The sequence below is a fragment of the Protomyctophum parallelum genome (genome assembly GCF_964188405.1).
Source record: "Protomyctophum parallelum genome assembly, chromosome: 6".
Lineage (NCBI taxonomy): Eukaryota > Metazoa > Chordata > Actinopteri > Myctophiformes > Myctophidae > Protomyctophum > Protomyctophum parallelum.
Window position 1 is genome coordinate 15,546,817 of NC_139701.1, and position 25,417 is coordinate 15,572,233.

General features: G+C 43.8%; 1 protein-coding gene across 12 annotated transcripts in view; it reads right to left on the reverse strand.

The window, feature by feature from the left end:
• Positions 1 to 290: 290 nt before the first annotated feature.
• Positions 291 to 25,417, reverse strand: part of kdm4b (lysine (K)-specific demethylase 4B) — a 72,701-nt gene continuing 47,574 nt past the window's right edge. Inside the window, exons 13-29 of one of the 12 annotated variants that reach the window (XM_083767982.1) lie at positions 24,885 to 24,993; positions 23,585 to 23,745; positions 21,718 to 21,910; positions 19,398 to 19,474; positions 19,160 to 19,215; positions 18,585 to 18,693; positions 13,851 to 14,033; positions 12,982 to 13,287; positions 10,897 to 10,977; positions 9,282 to 9,362; positions 8,818 to 8,898; positions 7,799 to 7,870; positions 7,182 to 7,262; positions 6,475 to 6,651; positions 5,152 to 5,271; positions 3,258 to 3,350; positions 291 to 3,167 (exon numbers count right to left, since the gene is read on the reverse strand). In XM_083767982.1, coding sequence (XP_083624108.1) covers positions 2,490 to 3,167; positions 3,258 to 3,350; positions 5,152 to 5,271; positions 6,475 to 6,651; positions 7,182 to 7,262; positions 7,799 to 7,870; positions 8,818 to 8,898; positions 9,282 to 9,362; positions 10,897 to 10,977; positions 12,982 to 13,287; positions 13,851 to 14,033; positions 18,585 to 18,693; positions 19,160 to 19,215; positions 19,398 to 19,474; positions 21,718 to 21,910; positions 23,585 to 23,745; positions 24,885 to 24,993 — 2,658 coding nt within the window. In that variant the 3' untranslated portion in view covers positions 291 to 2,489. The remainder of the gene's footprint in view (positions 3,168 to 3,257; positions 3,351 to 5,151; positions 5,272 to 6,474; positions 6,652 to 7,181; positions 7,263 to 7,798; positions 7,871 to 8,817; positions 8,899 to 9,281; positions 9,363 to 10,896; positions 10,978 to 12,981; positions 13,288 to 13,850; positions 14,034 to 18,584; positions 18,694 to 19,159; positions 19,216 to 19,397; positions 19,475 to 21,717; positions 21,911 to 23,584; positions 23,746 to 24,884; positions 24,994 to 25,417) is intronic. The other 11 variants (XM_083767990.1, XM_083767989.1, XM_083767988.1 and 8 more) reach the window with 11 other exon arrangements.

The following is a 25,417-nucleotide window of genomic DNA, read 5'->3' on the forward strand; positions in this document are numbered from 1 at the left end:
GCAATCTCACACACACACACACACAGACACACACACACACACACACACACACACACACACAGTCACACACACACACACACACACACAGATCGGTGTTAGAACTTTGTATAAATGAACACTACGCACAGTAGTGGGTCAAAGAAGAACTTCCGATCCTCCGGTGACAACTCTCATTATGGCTCCTCTGGTACAAAACATTTTCCCTCCCCGCAGCTTATTTCTATCTTCAATGTTCCCCTGTTATGTCTGCTTCAGGTCAGCAGTGGCACAGAGAAGCAACTCAAGACCTGTTGTGGATTGTAATGCATTTTAATTCCTATGAAATAAATCCTCTCTTCACCGATGGTTTTGATACAGGAACATTTACACGTTCCAACATTTCACTTGAGGCAACAGAACAAAACAAAAAAAGACAAACGTGTGTGTGTGTGTGTGTGTATGTATATATATATATATACATACACACACACACACACACATATATACACACACATATGAATGATACGGCTAGTAAGGTGTTTGCACTGGTACGTTTTACGAGCCGAATATCGGAGCAAATTTTGGTGTGCGTAAAAAAAACAATAGCTCACTTTATGTTGCACACAGCCGCTGAATATTTCGTCCGTAAAATGTTTTTCAGACGTCGGTCGATTTGTATCCGTTTTCCGCAGCCGTCTAGTGGGGTCTTGGTGACAGACTGACAGCCAGTGATAGCCTACTACTTTTGGATCCACAGAACGCAGCGACAAAACGCACCTGTGTGCAACCACCTTTAGTATGACATTAAGCAACCTCAGTGATGTATGCATGGCCTGCGGTATTTACAATGAAAGTGTAGGGACACAGTCCTTCAGTAGTCTGGTCAGTAGGCTAGCACCGATCTGTCTTATATAAAAAGGCCAACGCATCGAAAATTAAATAAAAATAAAATAAAGGAGTAGAAACTACTAATTATGCCTCCGAAAATCTGCAAAAAAAGTGTCATAACTTTTATATAGTCAAACAATTCCTTGGCCACCTCATGAAGTTAATTAATCCACAAAAGAACAGAAAGTGTACAATTATAGAAAATAAAAAACAGACATGAATAATGGCGTATACAACACTGATCTCTACATAGAATATTCGTATTTATGCTACAAAAACAACCCCGCCCGCCACCAAGGTTTCTGTGGTGTGTCTGTGTGCCGATGGTTACGGGGGACAAGCTACATGTCAAATCTATGTAATATAAATGATTCCCTCTTATAATTTATACAGTTTTAGTACAAAGGTGGCGACGGCGTTCCAAAGCCATCAAATAATTACCGGTATCCAAACATCAACGATTTAAAATATCACATTCATTTTAGATGTTGCGAATACATTTGAGAGTTTGAAGTGGGCCGGATCCAGTTGGGAATCACTGGTTAGTGGTGTGAAAAAAAACGTTACTAATCTCATATTTTGCCAACCTGGTGGTGCTGCGGAGCGTCTCGTCCCGTAACCATTGGTGTTTGGGATTCCAATACAGTATATACAACAGGCCTCGTTTCCAGAAAACTCTGGATGGGTGAAAAAGAGGAGTCCTCAAAAATGACAGTTTAGCTTCTTTTCTCTTTTTTTTTACATCAATACATAAAGGTCACAATCGTAATTAATGTGACATCTCTTAACAAAAAAAAAAAAGAAATCCAATGCATCTGCAGACAAGTTTACAGTCGAGGTGTACTAACATGATTTGCATTAGTTTTTTTTTGTTCCGTTTTCAATTTATTACAAATAGTTTATGTAAATATGTTACTAACACATTTAAATACTGAATTCCCCCTCCCACCCCTTCAATACATTATATAAAGTAAAGCGTCATTCAGTTTACCTCTCGCATTCCAATGATAAAACACCAGGTTGAAATAATAATAAAACATAAAACATACTGTACACGCCCACGGTTGTCCAAACTTTTTTTCTTCTTATCATTGAGCTTTTCTAACAGGCTCAATTAAAAAAATAGAGATTTGTTTGCTGGTTTATTTGATCAAAACACAAACTCGTTGATACACAGCGGTGGGGTGTGGTGATGATATTGCAATAATTACTGTAGCATCCTACAAATAAAATAAAATAAAAGGTGTTTTAACTATTATTTTATTGTACTTATGCAGAGAGGTACGATGTTGACACCAGAGACGGTTGGTTGTGGTTTTGTACTCGGATGGAGGAGGAAAAACACCGCCGCCGTTTTACAAAACGAAAAATAAACATTATATAAACTCCAACCGCCCATTGTAGCTGCCGCTGCTTCTCCTAAGCAGGCCCTTTAAAAATAAGAATTAAATTCACTCCCACGGCAAAATACATGAATAACAAGAAATAGATAAAGGGTGAGAAAAAAACCCCACACATGCATGAAAAGGAGTGCTCTATTGTGTCTGTAGGGGGAAGGGGGGTTTCGGGGTTAGCTTAGCGTGCATTAGCTTAAATATCTCTTTGCTCAGCACTGGCGTTTCTTAATACATGGGCTCGGGTGCATTGTCCTGAGGGAAATGTGAGTTGAGGAGGGTCTCCATGTAGGAGACGAAGCCGCTGCTCGGCGTGTAGCCTTCGGGCACGGGCCCGAGGGGCATGGGGACGCTCAGGATGGGCTCGGAGGAGTTCAACGGGTGTTGGAGCAGAGCCTCCGCCAGCGCCAGGGAGGGGTCCGACTCCGAAGCCAGGGCGGAGTCCGTTAAAGCGCCCGCGAGGCCGCCAGCGGTGGCCATGTGGTCGACGGCGGCACCGGCCACCGGGCAGCATCCGTGTGGGGTGATGTCCATGGCGGCATCAGAAGAAGTGGGGTGAGCTGGGTAGTACATGGTGGCGGCGGCAGGGGCGGGGTTAGGTGGGAACAGGTGCTGCGATTGGGTCGGGAAGGGCGGGGCTGTAACAGTATGTTCTTGCGGGGCCGAGGATTGGAAACGGGTGGACTGGGGCGGCGTGCTCATTGGTGCCGGGTGGTGTGCGGGCGGGGCTGGGTAGCCTGAGGGCGGGGATGGGTGGCCTGAGGGCGGGGATGGGTGGCCTGAGGGCGGGGATGGGTGGCCTGAGGGCGGGTCTGGCAGGTCAGAGCTGGACGGCATGCGAGGGCGTTTGGCTGCCCGGGCTTCATCCTCCGAGGCCGGCGGTTGCTCTGTGGTTCCTGAGATGACCTGGAAGAACACAACACATAACAGGCTGTTGCTGCCCAGCTGCATTTTACCCTCTCTGTCAATGTGGACTCTTGATGTTGTTTTACTCACCAGGCGTGAGCGGACCCTCTTGGGCAGCTCTTGGTTCAGCATGAACATCTCTGTGGGTTTCAGCAGACCCTGAGTCTTGTCCGTGAACTCCACCTGAGGACGGCACCAACCAAGAGAACCAAAGCTCAAATCAAAAGGCAATGCCAACCTGACGTCTAGTCGTCTACCCAAATAAAACCTAAAACCTTAAAGAATGAATGAATGACTATGAAGGGTCAAGGTCACGCAGTACTGATAAAAAAAAACACCTACTGCAGTCTCGTCATGCAGCATGCCATGACTCTGAGTGTACAAATGAAGGGTCCATTTGGTTTCACTAGTACTCTCACAGAGTTACAGACAGACCGACCGACAGACCGACCGACCGACCGACAGACCGAAAGACAGAGATCATTGGGGAACAGAATAGAAAGAAAAGTAAAGCCGTGAGGGAGGAGACTCAGTAGAGAGAGAAAGAACACAATACTTTTTTTGAAAAGCAGAGTTGTTGGCAAAGCAAGGGCTGGAAAGTGAAGTTTTCCCCCTGAGGGCCTGTGAGATGTTAACACAGACACCGACAGCACAACAAATAGAGATGGTTTTCACTGCTTCAGTTAGCACCAGACAAAACCAGCCATCTCTGAGCTGTTGAGAGCGCTGTGCTATTGAACAAAGTGATCAAAATATGGATGGATGCGATGCTTATTCTGTGTGTGTGTGTGTGTGTGTGTGTGTGTGTGTGTGTGTGTGTGTGTGTGTGTGTGTGTGTGTGTGTGTGTGTGTGTGTCTGAATGTGTGTGTGCGTGCATGCGTGTTCTCTCCCTTTCTCACAGAGGTGTGCACAAAACTGACAACATGAACCTGTTCGAGACTAACAAGCTTGCTTAACTTCATTAGCTTGTTGTGAGTATGCGCGTCTGACGTCTGTGTGTGTGTCTTTCAGACATGCACCGAGTTATGGAAGTTTAATTCCAGACTTTAAATGGAGGGGCTGTTATGTGTGAGCTTAACATTCCGCCTCCATAGGATCGGACATGAAACAGATTGAGTTAAGTCCGGGTAATGTCTGATTTGACTCAAACCGCTGTATGCGTGAACGGACGAACATACGATTGTCTGGTGTGGACGTGGAGAGAGAGAGAGAGAGAGAGAGAGAGAGAGAACCAGTTCAATGTTTCTTCGCAGTATCAATACTTCAATGTAATGTAGAAATGCTCTGTTACGGTAATCACAATTTACTTGAGTAAAACAATGACACCTTCCATCAGAGTCAATCACATCACAATGCTTCACTGTGTGTGTGTGTGTGTGTGTGTGTGTGTGTGCTAAGTGCTTGTGTATGTAACTATCTTCGTGAATGTAGTAGGTGCGGCGGATGCATTCGCAACTTCTGTGGACTGTGCAGCTTGCATAAGAGAAGGCATTGCTCACCGGTGGAAACTACCAACAGCTGACTCTACCTGGCGGCCCCTCCCGTGAACAGCTACCGGGAAAATAGACCCGGCAGCCGTCCAGCGGTATGTCCGTCAGCTGTAGAAATAGCAATGGGTGGACTTCCAGACCCATGACAACAACTACAGAGAGCGCTTTAACACCAAGCAGCAGTGCAAGACTAAGACCTTAAGTTAAGTTTCCTCCAACTGGTTGTTGGAGGGTTTCGACAACTTGGAATGCCCAAGGACGAGGCAGAAATGCTGTCAAAGTATTGTCTCTGCTGCCACATATGGCAGAGCCGTCAATGCTTGAGCCCATGGAGTGTGAGTGGAGTGTTGAGGGTGTGTTGTATCATGAGGACATATCCATACGAGTTTGTGAATGTAATTTACTGCACCTAAGTGTCCCTGTACGCTTTTCCCTGCGTTTGGATATATAATAAATTGTCAAATTGTTGCTCTGCACAGTGTGTTCTCCTCACCTGGTAGAGCTTCTGCACATGCAACTTCATGAAGGAGGCCTTGAGAACCTTTCCTTCGTGGGTGTGAACCACTATCGTCTCCCCGATTTCTGGAGGGCCGTCGTGAAGGCAGTCATGGCTCTGGAGGGGGGGGGGGGCATGAGGAGAGGGATGAAGAAGGGGTGAATAAAAAAAAGGTAGTGGAAGAGCGAGAGATGTGAGACAAAACAACAGATAAAGGGCTTAGCAGCAGACGTGCCTAGCAGCCAGGTAGGGAGGTGTGGTCTACCAATTCATTTTCAATCTCAATCACAGGTAATCTGACAGGCGGAGCGATACGCGTGTACACTGTACACGCTTGTGCTCGTCTCACTCACGCACACTACGCCCGCTCGCGGCAATAACAGTTGAGCTTTTTTTTCTATTCACATGAGGAGCACTGGTGCGACCTGGCGGATCTAAGCGAGAACACTGGAGGAGTGGAAGGTGTTACACTGTCTCCGACTAACGAGGAATGTTCCGTCTTTTGATTAACCTCTGTCTATGGCGATAAGAGTGTTACCACATGTCACACCGTTGGTGATAATATATGTGATAATAACAGAACACGTGTGTATCTAGACTTTGTGGGGAAATATTCCAAATCTTTATCTAACTTTCTCCTGAGGTTTTACATTGTAAACTGTCAACTTTATTGTCACTGTAGAAATGGGCAGATACCTCTCCAGTATACAGTATGTTGAATTGTTTACTGTTGAGTGGGTAAACGATGATGAACATTAAGCTAATCATCTGTATACCCCCCAAAATAAATATATATATATATATATATATAAATTAAAAAATAAATAAAAATAAATACAATTATAATAAAATAAATAAAGTGGGGGTCCCGACGCCCAGTTTGGTAACCACTGGTCTACAGCATTGGTTATCAAAGTGGGGTCCCCTAGGGGTACTTGAGGGAGTTCCAGGGGGTCCATATAGCTAAATTAGAGATACTTAGGAACCAAATGGACCCTTTTGGGTCTGTATCTCAGGAACCAAATGGGCCTGTTAACACTGATTTTACTATATTAATTGGGGTGCCAGAGATAGAAATGCCATTAAATCGGGGTCCGTAGCCTAATGCATGTTAAACTGGGGGTCCATGAAATTAATGTTTCGGAATCACTGATAGTGCCGTAAAAATGCTCTTATGGGGGTCACTGGCATATCTTTTCAAATGGGGGTCCGCGGCCTAATGAATGTCCATTTTGGGATCCTTGACATGAAAACGTTTGAGAACAACTGCTGATACAACTACATACATGCACGAGTTTCTGTTAACGAGCTAGGACTCACCACGACGTTTTCAGGATGGAGGTTGTCGATGTAGGAGCCGTCGTCGAAGTTGACCTCGTAGGTGGTCTGCGTCGCTACGCCGATGATGATGCAGTGGTAGTACCAGCCGTTGGACCATCGACCAATCATATTCGCACCCAGGGTGGGCTCTTTTGGGGGCTTGGGCACCAGCCGCGGCTACAGGAGAGAGAGAGAGAGAGAGAGGGGTGGTGGGGGGGGGTGGGTGTGAGCCTGATGCCATTTCTCAACCAGTGGTAGTCCGTGCCGGCAGCAGTAACGACTATAGTCATATTCATGTGGTGGAAAGTGACTAGTAATTATACCGACTCTAGTACTGTAGTTAAGTACAATTTTGAGTTTATATTTTTTCTTCTTCTTCTTTTAACATTACTTGACTTCTTTCCAATTTCAATACTTTATATGCTTCTTTCCAATTTCAATACTTTATATGCTTATTTCCAATTTCAATACTTTATATGCTTGTACAGCACTACATCTCGGAGGCAAATAGTGTAGTTGTTACACAATTATTTGAAAACATTAGTTACTACTAGTTACCGGGTACTTTGTAGATTGGCCGTTTCACAATCCTTGTGAACCGGGACTTTCTGCATAATGAGTACTTTTAGTACAATTTGATTAGTAGTAAGTAAACAAAACAAATGTAATACTTTTCCCAGCACTATCCATGTGGTACGTTCTCTTACCGCTGGGGCCACTGGGGCTGCCTGAACTTTTTTAGGAGTTTTTGTCTTTTTATTCCTTTGGGGTTTGTCGTTTATAGACTCCTAATAAAAATGAAATCAAATTACATCATATCAACTCAAATTAACAAATTAAATTAAAGTGTTTGGGGAAACACTGGTCTAGACTCCAAACCACCCAGAGACACACTGTCCATCCTGTAACATGTAGCAAATACATTTGATCATTTTGTCCCGTTTCACAAACCTTGTGAACCGGGACATTCTCCATAATGAGTGCTTTTACTTTTGGTACTTTGGGTAAATTTTTATTACTGGACTAAGAGTATTTCTACATTGCAGTATTGATACTTTTACTTAACCCATTGATGCCTGAGGCCGAATCTGGGAACGCCTTCTAGGGCCTGACCTAAGGTTTCTGAAAACCTTCAAATTCTGATGATTTTTTTTTAAATAGTTATGTTGCTACATGTATAGCAATACAGTAGCTGATGAGACACAGAGAGCGCGCCGGCATCAAGGGTAGAACAACGTATACGTTGCACCAGGCGTCAATGGGTTAAGTAAAAAAATTAACGAAATACTTTTCCCACCACTATTCATGTGGTACGTTCTCTTACCACTGGGGCTGCTTGAACCTTTTTAGAAGTTTTTGTCTTTTTACTCCTTTGGGGTTTGTCGTTTATAGACTCCTAATAAAAATGAAATGAAATTACATCATATCAACTCAAATTAACAAATTAAATGAAAGTGCAGGTGTGATTTTTTTTTTAAGTATCATTGTTACATTCATAATAAACATTTTATATTTCAGATATCTAATTAAAGAAACTTTTTGAACAAAATATTTTAATAGTGACTGGCAAGATATACATCACTGTGCGTTGTTGCTCTACAAGGTTACAGCTATTTTCTGTGCATCAGCGTGCATTTTCTATTTTTGTGGAGAAACTAAAAGATATATATCTTTTCAGTTGAATATTTTTCTTTTCTAGCCTAAAAGTGTATTTTACACAGAAGGTGGTGGTGTAGGTGGTGGTGGGGAGAGAGAGTTTTCCACCAAAGAGAGTAGGCTTTCAAACACATTAAAACCGTCTTTCCCAACGCTGTGGACCAAAATAATAAGATAATCGTCTAGAGCTCAAAACACAGTTGAGCACCACATCTTTGGGGAGATGGTTTGAGACACAGCATTGAGCCTGGATCTTCCCTACGGCATCTAAACCAGTGGTTCCCAAACGTCTCAGGTGGAGACCTCAGGCCCAAAGAATTGTCCTGGACCTAAACTAGTTGGAAATAGCAGTTCTACTTGCGAGCTTGTAGCAATATAATTATATTAATGTAGGTACTACAAATGTCTCCCGACCCACTGTTTGGGAAACACTGGTCTAGACTCCAAACCACCCAGACACACACAGCAAATACATTTGATCATTTTGTCCCGTTTCACAAACCCTGTGAAATGGGACATTCTCCATAATGAGTGCTTTTACATTAGGTACTTTGGGTACATTTTGATTACTGGACTTTTACTTGTAACAGAGTATTTCTATATTGCAGTATTGATACTTTTACTTAAGTAAAAAACTAACAAATGTAATCATTTTCCCACCACTATCCATGTGGTACGTTCTCTTACCGCTGGGGCCACTGGGGCTGCCTGAACTTTTTTAGGAGTTTTTGTCTTTTTACTCCTTTGGGGTTTGTTGTTTATAGACTCCTAATAAAAATGAAATCAAATTACATCATATCAACTCAAATTAACAAATTAAATGAAAGTGCAGGATGTGAGCACAAATGTGTCCCGACACACTGTTTGGGGAAACACTGGTCTAGACTCCAAACCACCCAGACACACACTGTCCATCCTGTAACATGTAGCAAATACATTTTGATCATTTTGTCCCGTTTCACAAACCTTGTGAACCGGGACATTCTCCATAATGAGTGCTTTTACTTTTGGTACTTTGGGTAAATTTTGATTACTGGACTTTTACTTGTAACAGAGTATTTCTATATTGCAGTATTGATACTTTTACTTAAGTAAAAAACTAACAAATGTAATACTTTTCCCAGCACTATTCATGTGGTACGTTCTCTTACCACTGGGGCCACTGGGGCTGCTTGAACTTTTTTAGAAGTTTTTGTCTTTTTACTCCTTTGGGGTTTGTCGTTTATAGACTCCTAATAAAAATGAAATCAAATTACATCATATCAACTCAAATTAACAAATTAAATGTGCAGGATGTGAGAAAACATATTTTAACATGTTACATAATAAACATGTTATATTTCAGATATCTAATTTAAGAAACCTTTTGAACAAAATATTGTAATAATGACTGGCACGACATCAGCGTGCATTTTCTATTTTTGGTGGCACAGTGGAGAAACTAAAAATATATATATCTTTTCGGTGGAATATTTTTCTTATCTAGCCAAAAAGTGTATTTTTTTCCAACACATTTCAACACATTAAAACCCTCATTGTTTTGGTGAGAAGCAAAAGTGTATTCTTTATTTTTTACTAAAGTCGAAGAGACTGCGTGGCCGGCAATATGAAACAAATTCCCATAGAGTCACATGGTATTAACCCCTGGGCTACAATTAACGGAAAAAACGGATTATTGCTAAAAATACAAACCTACCGTTAACGGAATTAACGGAATGTCAATCAATGTCAGTTATCGGGGGTCCAACAAAGCAAAAATTTGCATGTTTTCGCTAATTTCGGTAATGTTGGATGTAATTTACCAAAAAACGGCCGAAATCCGTGCGATCGTGCGCTATCGTGCACGTGCGCCGTCTCTATGTGCGTCGCTGTAAAAAATGTGATATTTTGCGATGTTTTGGGGTTGATTTGACCTTAATTTGACTTAGTTATGAAAAAGTTATCATTAGCTTAGCATCCCGGACAGCCAAGAGAGTGACACGGGGTTAAAGTACTACCGGATGTTATCGATCGTTGAACCGGAAGTGACTTAACCAGATTAGTCTATTTTTGTCAAAATCCGCATAATGGTGCGTTCCCGCCATCTGGTGGCAAAACGAGAGAATACATTACCTATGTCATATGCAAATAAACGATCTGTTCAAACCATCAGATCTTTCTATTAATGTTAAAATGATTAATTAAAAATATGCCAATTTGTTACCCAAACAAAAAAATTGGGATTGTCCAAGGGTTAAGGAGAACTCCTAACGCTGTGGACCAAATAAGATAATTGTCCAGAGCTCAAAACACAGTTGAGCACCACAGCTTTGAGCCTGGATCTTCCCTACGGCATCTAAACCAGTGGTTCCCAAACGTCTCAGGTGGAGACCTCAGGCCCAAAGAATTGTCCTGGACCTAAACTAGTTGGAAATAGCAGTTCTACTTGCGAGCTTGTAGCAATATAATTATATTAATGTAGGTACTACAAATGTGTCCCGACCCACTGTTTGGGAAAACACTGGTCTAGACTCCAAACCACCCAGACACACACTGTCCATCCTGTAACATGTAGCAAATACATTTGATCATTTTGTCCTGTTTCACAAACCTTGTGACCCGGAACATTCTCCATAATGAGTGCTTTTACATTAGGTACATTTTGATTACTGGACTTTTACTTGTAACAGAGTATTTCTACATTGCAGTATTGATACTTTTCTTTAGGTAAAAAACTAACAAATGTAATACTTTTCCCAGCGCTATTCATGTGGTATGTTCTCTTACCGCTGGGGCCACTGGGGCTGCTTGAACCTTTTTAGAAGTTTTTGTCTTTTTACTCCTTTGGGGTTTGTCGTTTATGGACTCCTAATAAAAATGAAATCAAATTACATCATATCAACTGAAAGTGCAGGAAGTGAGCAAAAAAATATAATGTATGTATAATTATTTTAAGTATCATTGTTACATTCATAATAAACATGTTATATTTCAGATATCTAATTTAAGAAATTTTTTGAACAAAATATTTTAATAATGACTGGCTAGATATAAACATCACTGTGCGTTGTTGCTCAACACAAGTAGCTGCTCTACAAGGTTACAGCTATTTTCCATGCACAATATCAGGAGTGCATTTTCTATTTTTGGTGGCACAGTGGAGAAAAATATGTATCTTTTAGGTGGAATATTTTTATTTTCTAGCCTACACAGAAGGTGTAGGTCTTTGTTTTGGTGAGAAGCAAAAGTCGAAGAGACTGCGTGGCCGGCAATATGAAACAAATTCCCGTAGAGTCACATGGTGTTAAGGAGAACTCCCAACGTTGTGGACCAAATAAGATAATTGTCCAGAGCTCAAAACACAGTTGAGAACCACAGCTTTGGGGCGATGGTTTGAGACACAGCATTAAGCCTGGATCTTAAACCAGTGGTTCCCAAACGTTTCAGGTCGAGACCCCAAAAGAATTGTCCTGGACCTAAACTAGTGAAAATAGCAGATCTACTTGCGAGCTTGTAGCAATATAATTATATTAATGTAGGTCCCGACCCACTGTTTGAGAAACACCGATCTAGACTCCAAACCACCCAGACAGACACACACACTGTCCGTCCTGTAACAACTCAAAATGTTCACAGGTTCAAATCCCCGCGGCGGCCAACATGCCCATCAGCAGCAGCCAGGTGAGCTGCTGACCCGACCTATACGCTGCAGGGAAGATGCTGACATGCAGGCCCCGTTGCATTGTTCTGGAGAGCAGACCAAGTCAGCTAAACACCCCGACATGTAGATGTAGTGAGAAAAACGGGACCCTTTCAGAAAATGCCTCGTCAACAGTAATAGCTAATAGGCCGTTGTACCTGGGCAGTAATTTTAATATTTATTTGCTCAAGGGGAGGTTTGCTGAGCATGCATGGCACGGACGCAACTGAGGAACAGGGGGTGTGTAGACTTATGACTACGAGTGCCTCCGCAGAACATTATATACGCTCATTTGAGTGTGCACTGAACACGGCACAGTAAAACGTTAAAGAATTATGATTGAGTTTTGCATTGATAAAGGACTATCTCCTATATCATCTATTCTATACCAGTGCTTTCCCAAACTTTTTAGGTCGACACCCAAAAGAGAGATTAGACATTTGTCTGGGAACAGTGGTGTGTTCTACGAAGTATGCCGTGCAGAATAAAATAAAATAAAATAAAGAGTATAACGTCTGCTAATCATTTCATCCATTGACCATGCGCACGACCATGTGCATGGAATCATTATGGTGTACAGTCTGAAAAACCTATACAGCACTGCCCGGGACCCAAACTAGTGAAGTTATTTATTTATATAAAAATGTAGGAAAAATAAATGAGTCGTGACCCATAAAAATTGGTCCGTGACACACTAATGTGTCCCGAGTCTGACCCATTGTTTGGAAAAGAGTGCTATATCTGCGTGCACACTGCACATCTCCACTGTCTGACAGAAGCTACCACATGGGTGGGCTACCGGGCGGATAGTGCATAAGGGAGTGTGAAACGTGGGCATGGGGGTTACAATGGGGCCTAGTAGGTTTATTATCGTTTCTTTCCAAAGAGAGAGAGAGACTAGGAGAGGGAAGAGAGAGAAAGAGAGGGGGGGAAACCTCATACTGTACGTCCAAAAGCAGCAAAATTTGCAGATCTACAATCTCAAAACGCAGCGATCCACGCTGCTTTTCGAGCTTGTAGATTCGCTGTAGTATTATCAAGTAGGGCGGTTAATTTACAGCATGTTATACTACAGAGATAAGAGGACAATATGCAGCAAAGAGCCTCGGTTGGGATTCGAACCCCGTCCCGGGAGGACTAATAAGTCATATTCATGTGGTATGTGCTCTTACCGCTGGGGCCACTGGGTCTGCTCCACCTCTGGAGCCTCTCGGTCTCCCTCTAGGGCCTTTTGCCAAGGTACTCTTTTGAGGTGTCACGCTACTCGCTGGAGTTATCATATTAGCCTGCTGAGGTGGCATGATACTCGCTGGATGTATCATATTACCCTGCTGGTAATGTGGTGGCATGATACTCGCTGGATGTAACATTCTACTCCTTTGATTGTTACTCAAGAAAGGTTTTTGAGGTCTTTGAGGTGCCATGTATGTCCCTTGAGCTGCTGCTGCTGCTGCTGTTTGTTGGTTGCATTTAGAGTCCTGACAAAAAATGAAATTAAATTAAGTCATACGAATCCAAATTATATAAAAGTGCAGAAAGTGATTTTTTGTTGTTGTTGTTAAAAAATATTTAAATAGCTCTATATTCTGAGAGCAATCATTGCTATACAATGTTTGGTCAGGAACAAGGGACTTGTCTCTCTCGCTCTTGAGAAGTAAACATAAAACATATTTGATTAGCTTGGAATTCTAAGAGAGAGAAGTCATACGGAAAACAGGATAAACAAAGTGGAAGTGATGACAAAAAAAAGAAAATGTGTCAATTATCTAATCCTGGTCGCTACACTTTCTCTGCCAACCTGGGAGGCAGCGCCCTGACCTCATGCTTCCTTCGATGCATGAGGAGTCCCTTTGCATGATGAGAAAGGCCCTTTCACCAACCCCACCTCGGGTATGGGCACTGATGACGCGGAGGAGAGAACACGCCTAGCGGGAATCGGACCCAGGACCTTCTAGTTTTATTTATTTTTTTAACCACAAAATATCACTAAAAGCAGCTCAAAATTAAATGATTGCTGATCCTGAATGCATCGTAAGCTCACCGTCTGTGACTTCTTGTGTTTGTGGCAGGTGACGGACACCACGTAGGGCCAGTCGGCAGGCTTCATGACCACACGGGCGATGTTGGCGCAGGTGACGTGGAACGAGGTGGAGCAGTTCTCTAGCGAACACTGGATGCACGCTCCCGGGGTCTCCTTGCCAGTGTTGTAGCAGTACACGCATTTCTACACACACACACACACACACACACACACACACACACACACACACACACACACACACACACACACACACACACACACACACACACACACACACACACACACACACACACACACACACACACACACACACACACACACACACACACACACACACAAGTTAGTTTTGGAATAGAAGTTATTTTGAAAGGGTGACTTCACCGATTTGAACCCACATCTTGGTTCTGCTGTGACTAGTGGAAATCTTTTTAAGTATTCCTGCCCTGTCACTAAAACAAATCCCCTGGCTACAACCATCTGGATGTCTGCAGTAAACCTCACCGATCTGCTGGCCAAAGCACATTAACATAAACCCTATATTTACCAATATGTTGTTCCATGTCATAAGCTGCTAATTTGAATAGTCTCATTATATCGATTTTTCCATAAACCATGCACCCTATGTACATAGATGCCATTACATCTGCTGCTGTGCTTTTTCTTTTTTTTAACCACACATCCCCCCACAAGTCAGACTACCGCAGGTTTCTCAATCAAACATTGTTATGAAGCGTGCACACAGTGGAAGTCTAATCTGTCTCTCACATCTCTCTCCCCCCGTCTCGGCACTTCAACTGATGTCTGCATACCTTCATTAACATAAGAATGGACGCAGCGTGTGCGAGGAGGTGAGTTTACTGCAGGCAAAGATATCCTTCTCAAGCGCCAAAGGCAAAAAGTCAATATTTATTTTTGAAAATAAACTTATTTGCTGATAGCGGCTGCCTGATCCGTCACGGTGTGACTTTCCAAGTCCCTCTTCCATCGCTCAGTCCATCGTTAAGTATCCTTGACTGCTCCGCAACGCTCGCCCTGAACCATTTTCACCCTGGCTTCCGCAGTTTGGTCCAAAGTATTAAAAACGTTTAAAATATGTTTTGGGATATTGTCGATCTGCAAGCTCACAACGTGTCGTGATGCTCCTACGGCTGTGTTGTGGCTATTTTCACTAAATGTCCACGTATTTTGACTTGATATTTTGACTCATACCCTGAAGAAGGCCACTTGTTTGTCGAAACGTTGGTGGTAACCCAATAAAAAGTATTTTTTTGCATCGTGACTACGAGCTGTGAGACCTCTCCTTTCTATTTTAAAGTTTGTCTCCCGTGGTCAGCAGCACCTCCCTACTTTTGGTGTGCTTTGATACCCCACGTATTTTGACTTACCAAGAATAGGAAAGCTAGGCTGTTGAAGGGCTGCCTGTTGGGTTACATAGTTCTGTTGCTTTGCATGCCATGTACATGTAGCTTCTAGCTTGTGGTCCTGAGTTCATAGGTTTATGATACTGTACCGTAACCCAATCTATGCATTGCCAAACGCGGAATATCTCTGGTTTCTTTAATGTCTCTTAATCCACAATGAATAGAATTTTTTTTACTGTCCGTTAGCTGTTTTTAGCTTCCATCACTAGCCACCGAAGGGTCCCATATTGTGACGTCATCAAATATCCCAAATCTCAGCGCACACGTGCAAGAATACGATCTAAAGCATCTTTAGATTATTGTCACAATTTTTCGGAGTTCGTTGAAATCTCTATAATTGTAATATGGGATTACAATAATTAAACTAATCAAAACTAAAGCTAACTTAATATTACGCCTTCTCAGAACATAAAAATGAAAGTAAATGAGCAAAGGTGCTTAAAAAACAAAAACAAATCAAAACTAAACTGGAAAAAAAAATCGAACTGAAATGCAAATAAAACAAAACTAATGGAAAATGCTTCAGTCAACTTGGAAAATACTATTCTATATACCTATACCATTACATCTCTCTCTATTCAACGTTTCTCCTCTCATACTTTCTGCCGTTATCTTTTGGGTGTTTGTTTGTTTCTTTTCCTTTTGCTCTTGCCTCTCTCTCTCTATCTCCATCTGTCACCCTCTCCCTCCCTCCCTCCCTCCCTCCGTCTCGGATGGATGGCTGGTGTTTTTGCGAGGCGAGGGGGACGTGGGATAATAGATGTGCTGAGCTGAATGGCTGAATAATCAGGTGTCATTCCTCAGCCCCGGTAAATGAACTGCATTGATCCCGCGGGCAGGAGGCAATTTCCCGTCGCTTGCCGCGCCTGTGAGCACAACACCAGCCCTCCCATCCTCCCTCCAGCTCTCTCTCTCTATCTCCCTCTCTGTCTCTTTCTCTCCTCCGCTCTTACTTCAGAGGCATCGGTGCAGCGCCTCGGTGGCACATTGTCACAAATCTACAAATTATGTCGACTCCCCCTCTACCTGCTCCGTGAATGATCTATCAAAAGCAGCGCTTGGTTTCTTGCTCTGCATTGCCTTTTAACTGAGGGTCTTCAATGTTTGTCAGGCCAAGCACCCCTTTTTCCGAGAGAGAATCTTCTCTTCCGGGGGGGGGGGGTCCCTGGCACAAAGTAATTCACATGGGGATCCGCAGACAAATTACATACAATCAATTTGGGGCTTCTTGAAATGAAAACGTTTGAGGCTTCTTGAAATGAAAACGTTTGAGGACCAGTATAGTAGACTTTTCATGTCGCGACCCAAAAAGATCAGACGTTTGCCTGGGACCCAAACTAGTATAGTATAGCAGATCCACAAGCACACAACACAATGCGTCACTTCGTGCCGCGTTGGGAGCTTGTAGATCAGCTATTTTTCCACTACTACAGAATTATCATTGGTTGCATTTATGTAAACGGACAGATTTGTTTGTTTGTTTGAATAAATACATAGAAAAGACAATTACTGGACTCGTGACCGACTGGGAACCATTGCAGTAAAGACGGGTGTGTGTTGTGGCTGTGCTGTCCGTGGCCTCGTTATGAAAGCCTCACATCAAGCGAGGCTGACATGTGCATCCTAATGGTTTGGCTGGACGGCAGAAATACGAGGCCGCTGGGCTTCCTTCTTATTGAGAGCTGCCGTACTGTACTGCACTGTACATCTCCCGCCGCGGGAAATGAAGTATTGGCATTTTAATAAAGAATTGTTATTTCTCATCGATCTTCCCCTCGGCCACGGCCGCTTCCTGCGCTGATCCGTCAGAACGAACGATGGGAGATAGAAGAGACCGACAGAGAGAGAATGGAGAGATGTGCACGTTGAAAAGTGTGTGTGTGTGTGTGTGTGTGTGTGTGTGACTGTGTGTGTGTGTGTGTGTGTACTGTATGTGTGTGTGTGTGTGTGTGTGTTTGTGGATTGAGAGCAGGGAGGTCATGATGTGTAGATTATGTGGCAAAATAATCCTGTGGATTGTAAATATGAATGTTATCCTTGCGTATTGTGGTGTTTTGAGTATATTGGGTTTTATAGATTATCTAGTTTTGAATCGCTGCGTGTGTGTCTGCGTGCGTGCGCATGTGTGTGTGTGTGTGTGTGTGGATCGAGAGCAGGGAGGTCATGATGTGTAGATCCTGTGGCAAAATAAATTATGGATTGTATGAATGGTGTTCATGCGTATTGCGGTGTTTTGCATTCATTGGGTTTTATCGATTGTCTAGTTTTGAATCTCTGCGTGCATGTGTGTGTGTGTGCGTGTGGATGGATGGAATAGTAAGAGTAAGAGAGGGTCAGATGAGGGTCAAAAGAGCGGCAGGAAGAGAAGTATGGTTTTATTTAACTACGCCACGTTGTGAGCTTGTAGATAGCCTATTTTCAGCAAAACGATTTGTGTGATAATAATAATTGACAATAATTTAAAAACATTGTAACGAACTCGGGAACGCCATGTCCAAATGGAATAGGAAAAGAATCACAGCACGTGTGTCCGTGTCGGCGACTGACCGGGGGAGCGATAAATAATAAGTTAAGCAAACCTCTGTCATCAAGGAATTCTGTCGTCAAAACCAGTGCCAAGAACAGTATAGGGCTAGCGTAGCGCTCTGGGCACCTACAGTAGGCTGCTAATCTAGCCTGACAGAGTGTGTTTTAGCTGCAGACCCAAACTCGTGAAAACAGCAGATCTACAAGCTCACTTCGCGCCACGTTATGAGCTTGTAGATCAACTATTTTCACGTTTGTTTTCTAGTTTATGGAATTTCTTCAATTTCTCTTTTATTTATTCAAGACATTACTTTTAATTTGGTATTATTTCGTGATGACGTTGCAATTATAAAAATTTAAAACAAAATGTAGGAAACCAAAACTTAACCCATTTAGACCTGAGGACGATTCCACAAATGCCTGACAGTTTTCTGAAAACCCCATGTTTCTATGTCAGTGGTTCTCAAACATTTTCATGTCAAGGACCCACAGAATTATATGTATATGTAGGGCGACCCCCATCTGAAAATGTGTTGTTCCAGCGACCCCCCAGAAGCAAACATACAAGTTAAAATGTTCGCTGTACTCAAAGATTTGCACACATTTTCATGATTTTTCAAAATTAGCAGACTGCTAAAAAATAGCAGGTCTGCTATTTTTCAATAGCTAAAGTTTATAATAATGGTTGAAACACCAAAAGGGGTTCCCGCCAGAAATGGGTTCAGGGACCCATCAATATGTGTGTGTTTGGGAAGCAGTGGTCCAGACAAGAGGAGATCCAACTCACCAGACTCTTGCGCTTGTCGGGCACAGCGCTGACGTCCACCTGCTCTCTCTCTGCGGCATTAAGGAACCGCACCTCGGCCACCCCGATGGCACAGATGACATGAACCCACCTGGGGGACAGGGAGGGTGTTATTACAACTGTTAGGCACTTCATAACCTGCCGTCTCTGTTTTTTTCTTTTTTTAAATTCATAAATATCCTACTGTTAAATGAACAAAACTCTTGTGTAGCTGGGGAGGAAATCGTAAAGATTTGGCGTTTGGTGACTAGTTTTAGATTTTTGGTATCGGTGTTACAGACAGTAGGTATGGGTATAAGGTTTTCATAAACCTGTGCGAACGAGTTGGACGCACCCCCTGTTTGCAGTGACTCCAATATTGAGATTGGTTGAAAACCAAAAACCAAAGAAATCGTTTTTTTTTTATGCATTCTGTTACTATTGGGTGGGCTAAATAACAACAAACAAAATAACCTCTGGAAAGGCATCATTTTCAAGATGGCTGCCGGAAGCTAAAATGCCTATAAACTGTAAAACAAATCATGATTATTAAAGTGGTGGAACTCTACTATACGTACCGGTTGTCTACGGTGGTCTTCAAGGCTCCTCCCCGCAGGTTACACAGACAGCACTCCTATACAGGGAACACGGTGGACAGACAGTAAGTACAGTACATCGCATGACGATTATACAAGCACAAACTGTACAATAGAACCCAGAACAAAAACAGCAGACATTATTACAAAGAAGAAAAAAGGTTTCCCGCGGCATAACAATACACTGCATTAGGTCAAGGTGGTGGAAAATGGAACGAACCTGTGTCCAGGCAGCTGCTTCACAGCGCGAGCACGTCCACGAGCCTTTCACAGAGTCTGGTCTCACTCCGTAACAACCTGAGGGGAAGACACGGCACCAGCGGATATTGTTTAATAAATCAGTTACATTAAATTGATTTAGTTGGATTAACTATTATGTTAATAATTATGCTCTAATATGTTATTTGCCATAGGGATGTGCAGGCGTGCCGGTCTGAGAGCATGACTTGCAGCCAGACTCTCAGACAATATGACGTGTGTTGGGTTTGACAGCACTGTCTCATGGCCGAACTGACTCTCATCCCTGGAGGACTAATGAACCCACACTAGTTGGAGACACAAGCCCGTTTTAGGGCTAATAAGAACCCAAGAGGCCCACAGTCTGTGTATATATGTGTGTGTGTGTGTGAGTGTGAGTGTGAGTGTGAGTGTGAGTGTGAGTGTGAGTGTGAGTGTGTGTGTGTGTGTGTGTGTGTGTGTGTGTGTGTGTGTGTGTGTGTGTGTGTGTGTGAGTGAGTGAGTGAGTGAGTGAGAGAGAGAGAGAGTCATTCAAGTCATTTGTCATATCTGCCCTCTGCAATTTGTTATTACGAAGCCTAAAACTAAACAGACATTGTTATTCTATTCACAAGTAAGACGCGCAAACGCGTGAAGCGAACGCAGCTCGTAAATTGCAATAACAAAAATTAGAATAAATTACGTACTTTTTAGGTAGTAATTTTTTTAAGTTTTCTACTGTGTGTGTGTGTGTGTGTGTGTGTGTGCGTGTGTGCTACAGCTGCGCCCTCTGGTGGTGGGCGGGTGGTGTCACAGCGGGACAGACACACAGACGGACACACAGACAGACAGACATGATCTGCAGGGTCTCATAGTTAGTGCTCACTGCGTTCGAAATCACTGCGTTCGCAATAATGTTCCAATGTCCAATGCCAAAAAACACAATTAAATCGTAATTATTCGTGTGAAAATGAATTATCAACTTGAATTTGTAATCGTGACAGCCCTACTTGTAGATCGGCGATTTTCTCCAAGTGTTTGCCACAGAATAGGTATGCTAGGGTTCATGTGTTTAATTTGGCTATAAATATGCAGAATGGTTGGCTATAAATATGCAGAATATCCCAAGTAAAAAGTTAAAAAAATTAACCAAAGCCAGACTTAACATCCTCAACTATCATCTAGCAGCAGGCAGCACACAGCCACGACCCTACAGACAAAGCTGAAAGCAATGTGCAGAAAGATTTCTGGAGGTGAGCACACAGTACTAAAGACAACAACCTGAAAGGACTGCAGACATGTCCACTCTCACACAAACTGCTTGCATGTGTGTGCACACATGCAGGCACGCATGCATGCACGCACGCACACACGCACGCACAGAGCTAACAAGCATGCTGGTCTCTTGTGTTTCTCTTTGACAGATGCCTTCTGCCCTTAAACTTTAAGGCTTAAAGTCAAGCATCTCGGTGAGAGCTAACAAGAGCAGAATACACAGTAAACAGAGGAGGCAGAAAGTTTATGGTTCACTGTCCTCCGGGAGAGGAGAGGATAGGAGAGGAGGAGAGGTTTAGGAGAGGAGAGGATAGGAAGAGAGGTTTAGGAGAGGAGAGGATAGGACAGGAGGAGAGGGAGAGGAGGAGAGGTTTAGGAGAGGAGAGGATAGGACAGGAGAGGGAGAGGATAGGAGAGGAGGAGAGGTTTAGGAGAGGAGAGGATAGGACAGGAGGAGAGGGAGAGGAGAGGATAGGAGGACAGGTTTAGGAGAGGAGAGGATAGGAAGAGAGGTTTAGGAGAGGAGAGGATAGGATAGGAGAGGAGGAGAGGGAGAGGATAGGAGAGGTTTAGGAGAGGAGACTATAGGACAGGAGGAGAGGGAGAGGAGAGGAGAGGAGGAGAGGTTTAGGAGAGGAGAGGATAGGAGAGGAGGAGAGGTTTAGGAGAGGAGAGGATAGGAGATGTATCAGAGGAGCATCAATGCTATCTGAACTGATATACTCAGTTATTTACGTAGAACTCGTATATATTCTACGAGTATTACGTTTTCTGATTAACTGGCCAGTAAGTCCAATCAACACTCTTTGCAGCAGAGGCCTGCACTTCATGGTAAACAAGGAGAGTCACATCTCAAGATCCAATCACATAATATTGTTCTTGTGAAGCAGTTTTGTAGATCGAGGTGAAGCATTTATAACGACTATTTAGAGCTACGGGCTGTTATTATAGGCTAAATTAAAACAAATTAAAAATAAATATTAATCCGAAAACTTTCTACAGCTAATTTAACTATTTTTTAAAATGAGTGTGGCGTGTTGTGAACTCACTGGCGTGGACCTGCAGGTGGCAGGAGGAACAGGACAGCAGGACGCTGGTGCCGTCCTCTCCGATGAGGCTGTTGGAGGGCGGGGGCTCCGTGGTGCTGGCCGCCCCGGCAGAGAAGCACATCTCCGGAACCAGAGGCTTGGTGTGGCTGCCGGCGCAAGGGGTGAAGCCGCGCTGCTGATTGGATGGCTTAGTCTGACAGAGAGAGAGAACGGGTGGTGGTTAGTGTCGGGGAGATGGTGGGAATCACCGGGCTTTATTTGTCCAGTACGCACGCAGCTGTAGTGTATACTATACAGCATAGTAGTATCTCGTTTTAGAGAGGGTCATTATCACACATAGACAAAGAGTACAATAGGCTCTAGTGGGAAGATCGTTACAATCGGCGGGGGCTTTATGTTTAAAAGCACGTATACTGGTCCTGGACTGTTTTGGCCCTTTTTTGTGTCCCTGGACAGTTTTTGGACCTTGTCTTTTCTTTGCAGATGGTGAATTTGAGTGCGTTTCTAGAGGCCGACATATTGTACAACAGAAAAGGGTGTTTTGTGTGCATTTGTCCGTGCCGTTTCTCCCAGCACACCTCTTCTCAGGAATTATATAGTACTACACATTCATTCATTAGATTGATGGCTCATAGTTCTTCTCATTTCACCTTTACCCAGAGCCATTGAGAAATGATGATTGAGAAACGTGGGGTTTAAGTAAAGGGTCAGTGGTGTGATTACACTAGTGATGGCGAGGCTTGTAGCCTTGCCTTACCTGAATGGACAGATCATTCCTGTTCATTCACAGTAGCGCAGCCTGGCCCGGCCCGTAGGATTACTGGTCTAGAGAGGGGCGGGTGCCGGTTGAAAGCAGGCGGTGGATCCTATTGGTTTACCCCTCCTCCCCTCCTCGGTAGACAACAGCGGAGATGTCACCAAATTTGGAGCGACACGTCTTTGCAACGTAATTGGTTTAGCGAAATATAAGGTAGTGGGGGGCTCCCCTATGACAAATCTTCCCAATGGTTTTCCCCAGGCTTTCATTTTTGAGCTGAATGCGAGTGCAAATAAAAGCCTGGGTGCCGAGACCAATAGCAGCATGACCAGCCTGTGTGTAGGGGGTAAATAAAAGCCTGGGTGCCAAGGCCAATAGCAGCATGACCAGCCTGTGTGTAGGGGGTAAATAAAAGCCTGGGTGCCAAGGCCAATAGCAGCGTAACCAACCTGTGTGTAGGGGGTAAATAAAAGCCTGGGTGCCAAGGCCAATAGCAGCGTGACCCACCTGTGTGTAGGGGCAGAACATCACTAATAGCAGCGTGACCAACCTGTGTGTAGGGGCAGAACAGACAGCAGACCAATAACAGAATAACAGAACAGACAGCAGGCCAATGGCAGCATGACCAACCTGTGTGTAGGGGCAGAACAGACAGCAGACCAATAACAGAATAACAGAACAGACAGCAGGCCAATGGCAGCGTGACCAACCTGTGTGTAGGGGCAGAACAGACAGCAGACCAATAACAGAATAACAGAACAGACAGCAGGCCAATGGCAGCATGACCAACCTGTGTGTAGGGGCAGAACAGACAGCAGACCAATAACAGAATAACAGAACAGACAGCAGGCCAATGGCAGCGTGACCAACCTGTGTGTAGGGGCAGAACAGACAGCAGACCAATAACAGAATAACAGAACAGACAGCAGGCCAATGGCAGCGTGACCAACCTGTGTGTAGGGGCAGAACAGACAGCAGACCAATAACAGAATAACAGAACAGACAGCAGGCCAATGGCAGCGTGACCAACCTGTGTGTAGGGGCAGAACAGACAGCAGACCAATAACAGAATAACAGAACAGACAGCAGGCCAATGGCAGCGTGACCAACCTGTGTGTAGGGGCAGAACAGACAGCAGATCGCGCAGTACGGTTCCAGCTCCGCCACGGCGGCGTTGAAGGCTTTCTCCTTTTGGAAGTTTGGCGAGTGGCTCTGGAACAAGTCCACATCCCTCTTGACCTTGCCCTCTAGTAGCCTGTGGCACGTCACCTCTGGAGAAGAAACCAAAAGGAAAACAGAACAGAACATTGTTTTTAAAATCATGAGCCATCATCACGCTCTCAGAAGAGAGAGAGACAGTGGAACAAAGTGAGATCATGGGTCCATTTTGGTTCAGACACCTTGGGCACTCGGCAGACACCTCTTATCTCCATATTCAAACTTTTTTGAATATGGAGATGTGCACGCAACACGCGCATGCATGCACACACACACACACACACACACACACACACACGCTTTTACGATCTTTTGGCCGCTTTGAACCATAACTCCGATACTGACTAACCCCCTGAACCTAACCTCTCAATCCAATCCTAACCTTAATCCCAAACCCGAATATTTTCCTAATTATAAGCCACAACTCTACTATACTTGTGGGGACATGCGGCCCTCACACAAGTCTAATACACACACCCATGAATCCAACAAACACACAGCCCTGCAATTCATTAACGTGCGAGCGCGCATGCATGCACGCAGACACACACAGTTACACACACACAGTTGCACACACACCTTGTCCCGAAGGACAGGCCCTGGGAGCTGCCCCCCGCAGTGACACAAAGTGACATTGAGAGCAGGTAATTGGGAGTCATGATCTCTGGATCAATAACCGCCCGTCACAAAATAAAGAACAGAGATGGAGGGAGGGAGGGAGAGAGAGAGAGAGAGAGGCAAGTCGTCCGTTCAGGGGCCAGAATTAATTTCCTCCTCAGAGATTTACTCCTGTTTCGTTTTGTTTTTGGACTAATTTATTTATTCATCTACTGCTCTCTGGATCGATATACCAAAAGGACAGTTTGAGTAATTGCAAAATAAATGTACAGGGATTCCGAGAGAGAGCGAGAGAGCGAGCGAGAGAGAGAGAGAGAGAGAGAGAGAGAGAGAGAGAGAGAGAGACAGAGACAGATAGACAGAGACAGAGACAGAGACAGATAGACAGAGACAGAGACAGAGACAGAGACAGAGACAGAGACAGAGACAGAGACAGAGACAGAGACAGAGACAGAGACAGAGACAGAGAGAGGCGGAGACAGACAGTGGGGTGAGTGGGTGAGGAGGGGTCCGAGCTATACAGGGGGGGCAGACAGACAGACAGACAGACAGACAGACAGACAGACAGACAGACCTTCATCACTGGGAGCCTCCTGCTTGACGATGGCCAGAGGAGAGCGCATGGGGGGTTTACTGAGGGGGTGACGGCGACTCTTCTTTATCTTCATCTTGGAGTAGGAAGACTGTGATAACACAACCCAGAGCAAAGCAATATTAAGACATGAGGCCCATTCTACAAAATAATGTCTCCTAAATCCTGGCAGACCCTGGATGGATCATGCGTCATATCTAATCTCTGTTTTGTTGTGGTTGAAGGACTGGTGAGGAGGAAGTTGAAAAGGAGTACATTTTAACGTTTCAATGTGACTGCGTTTATCTTGTCAATGATAACAAAGGCCTTTCCGGCTCAACTTGACCTCTCCGTATAGGAGGCAATTACCTCCTAGACAGCTGAATATTATGCTTGTTCAAACAAACACAGAGAGAGGCTCCAACATTGGTTAAAATAATATTCAGTATATTTATAAGACCTCCGACATGGATTTCTTTTCTCTCCTTCTCTCTCCAATTTATTCATTATGCCCCTGAACTATTCAATAGGTTTCC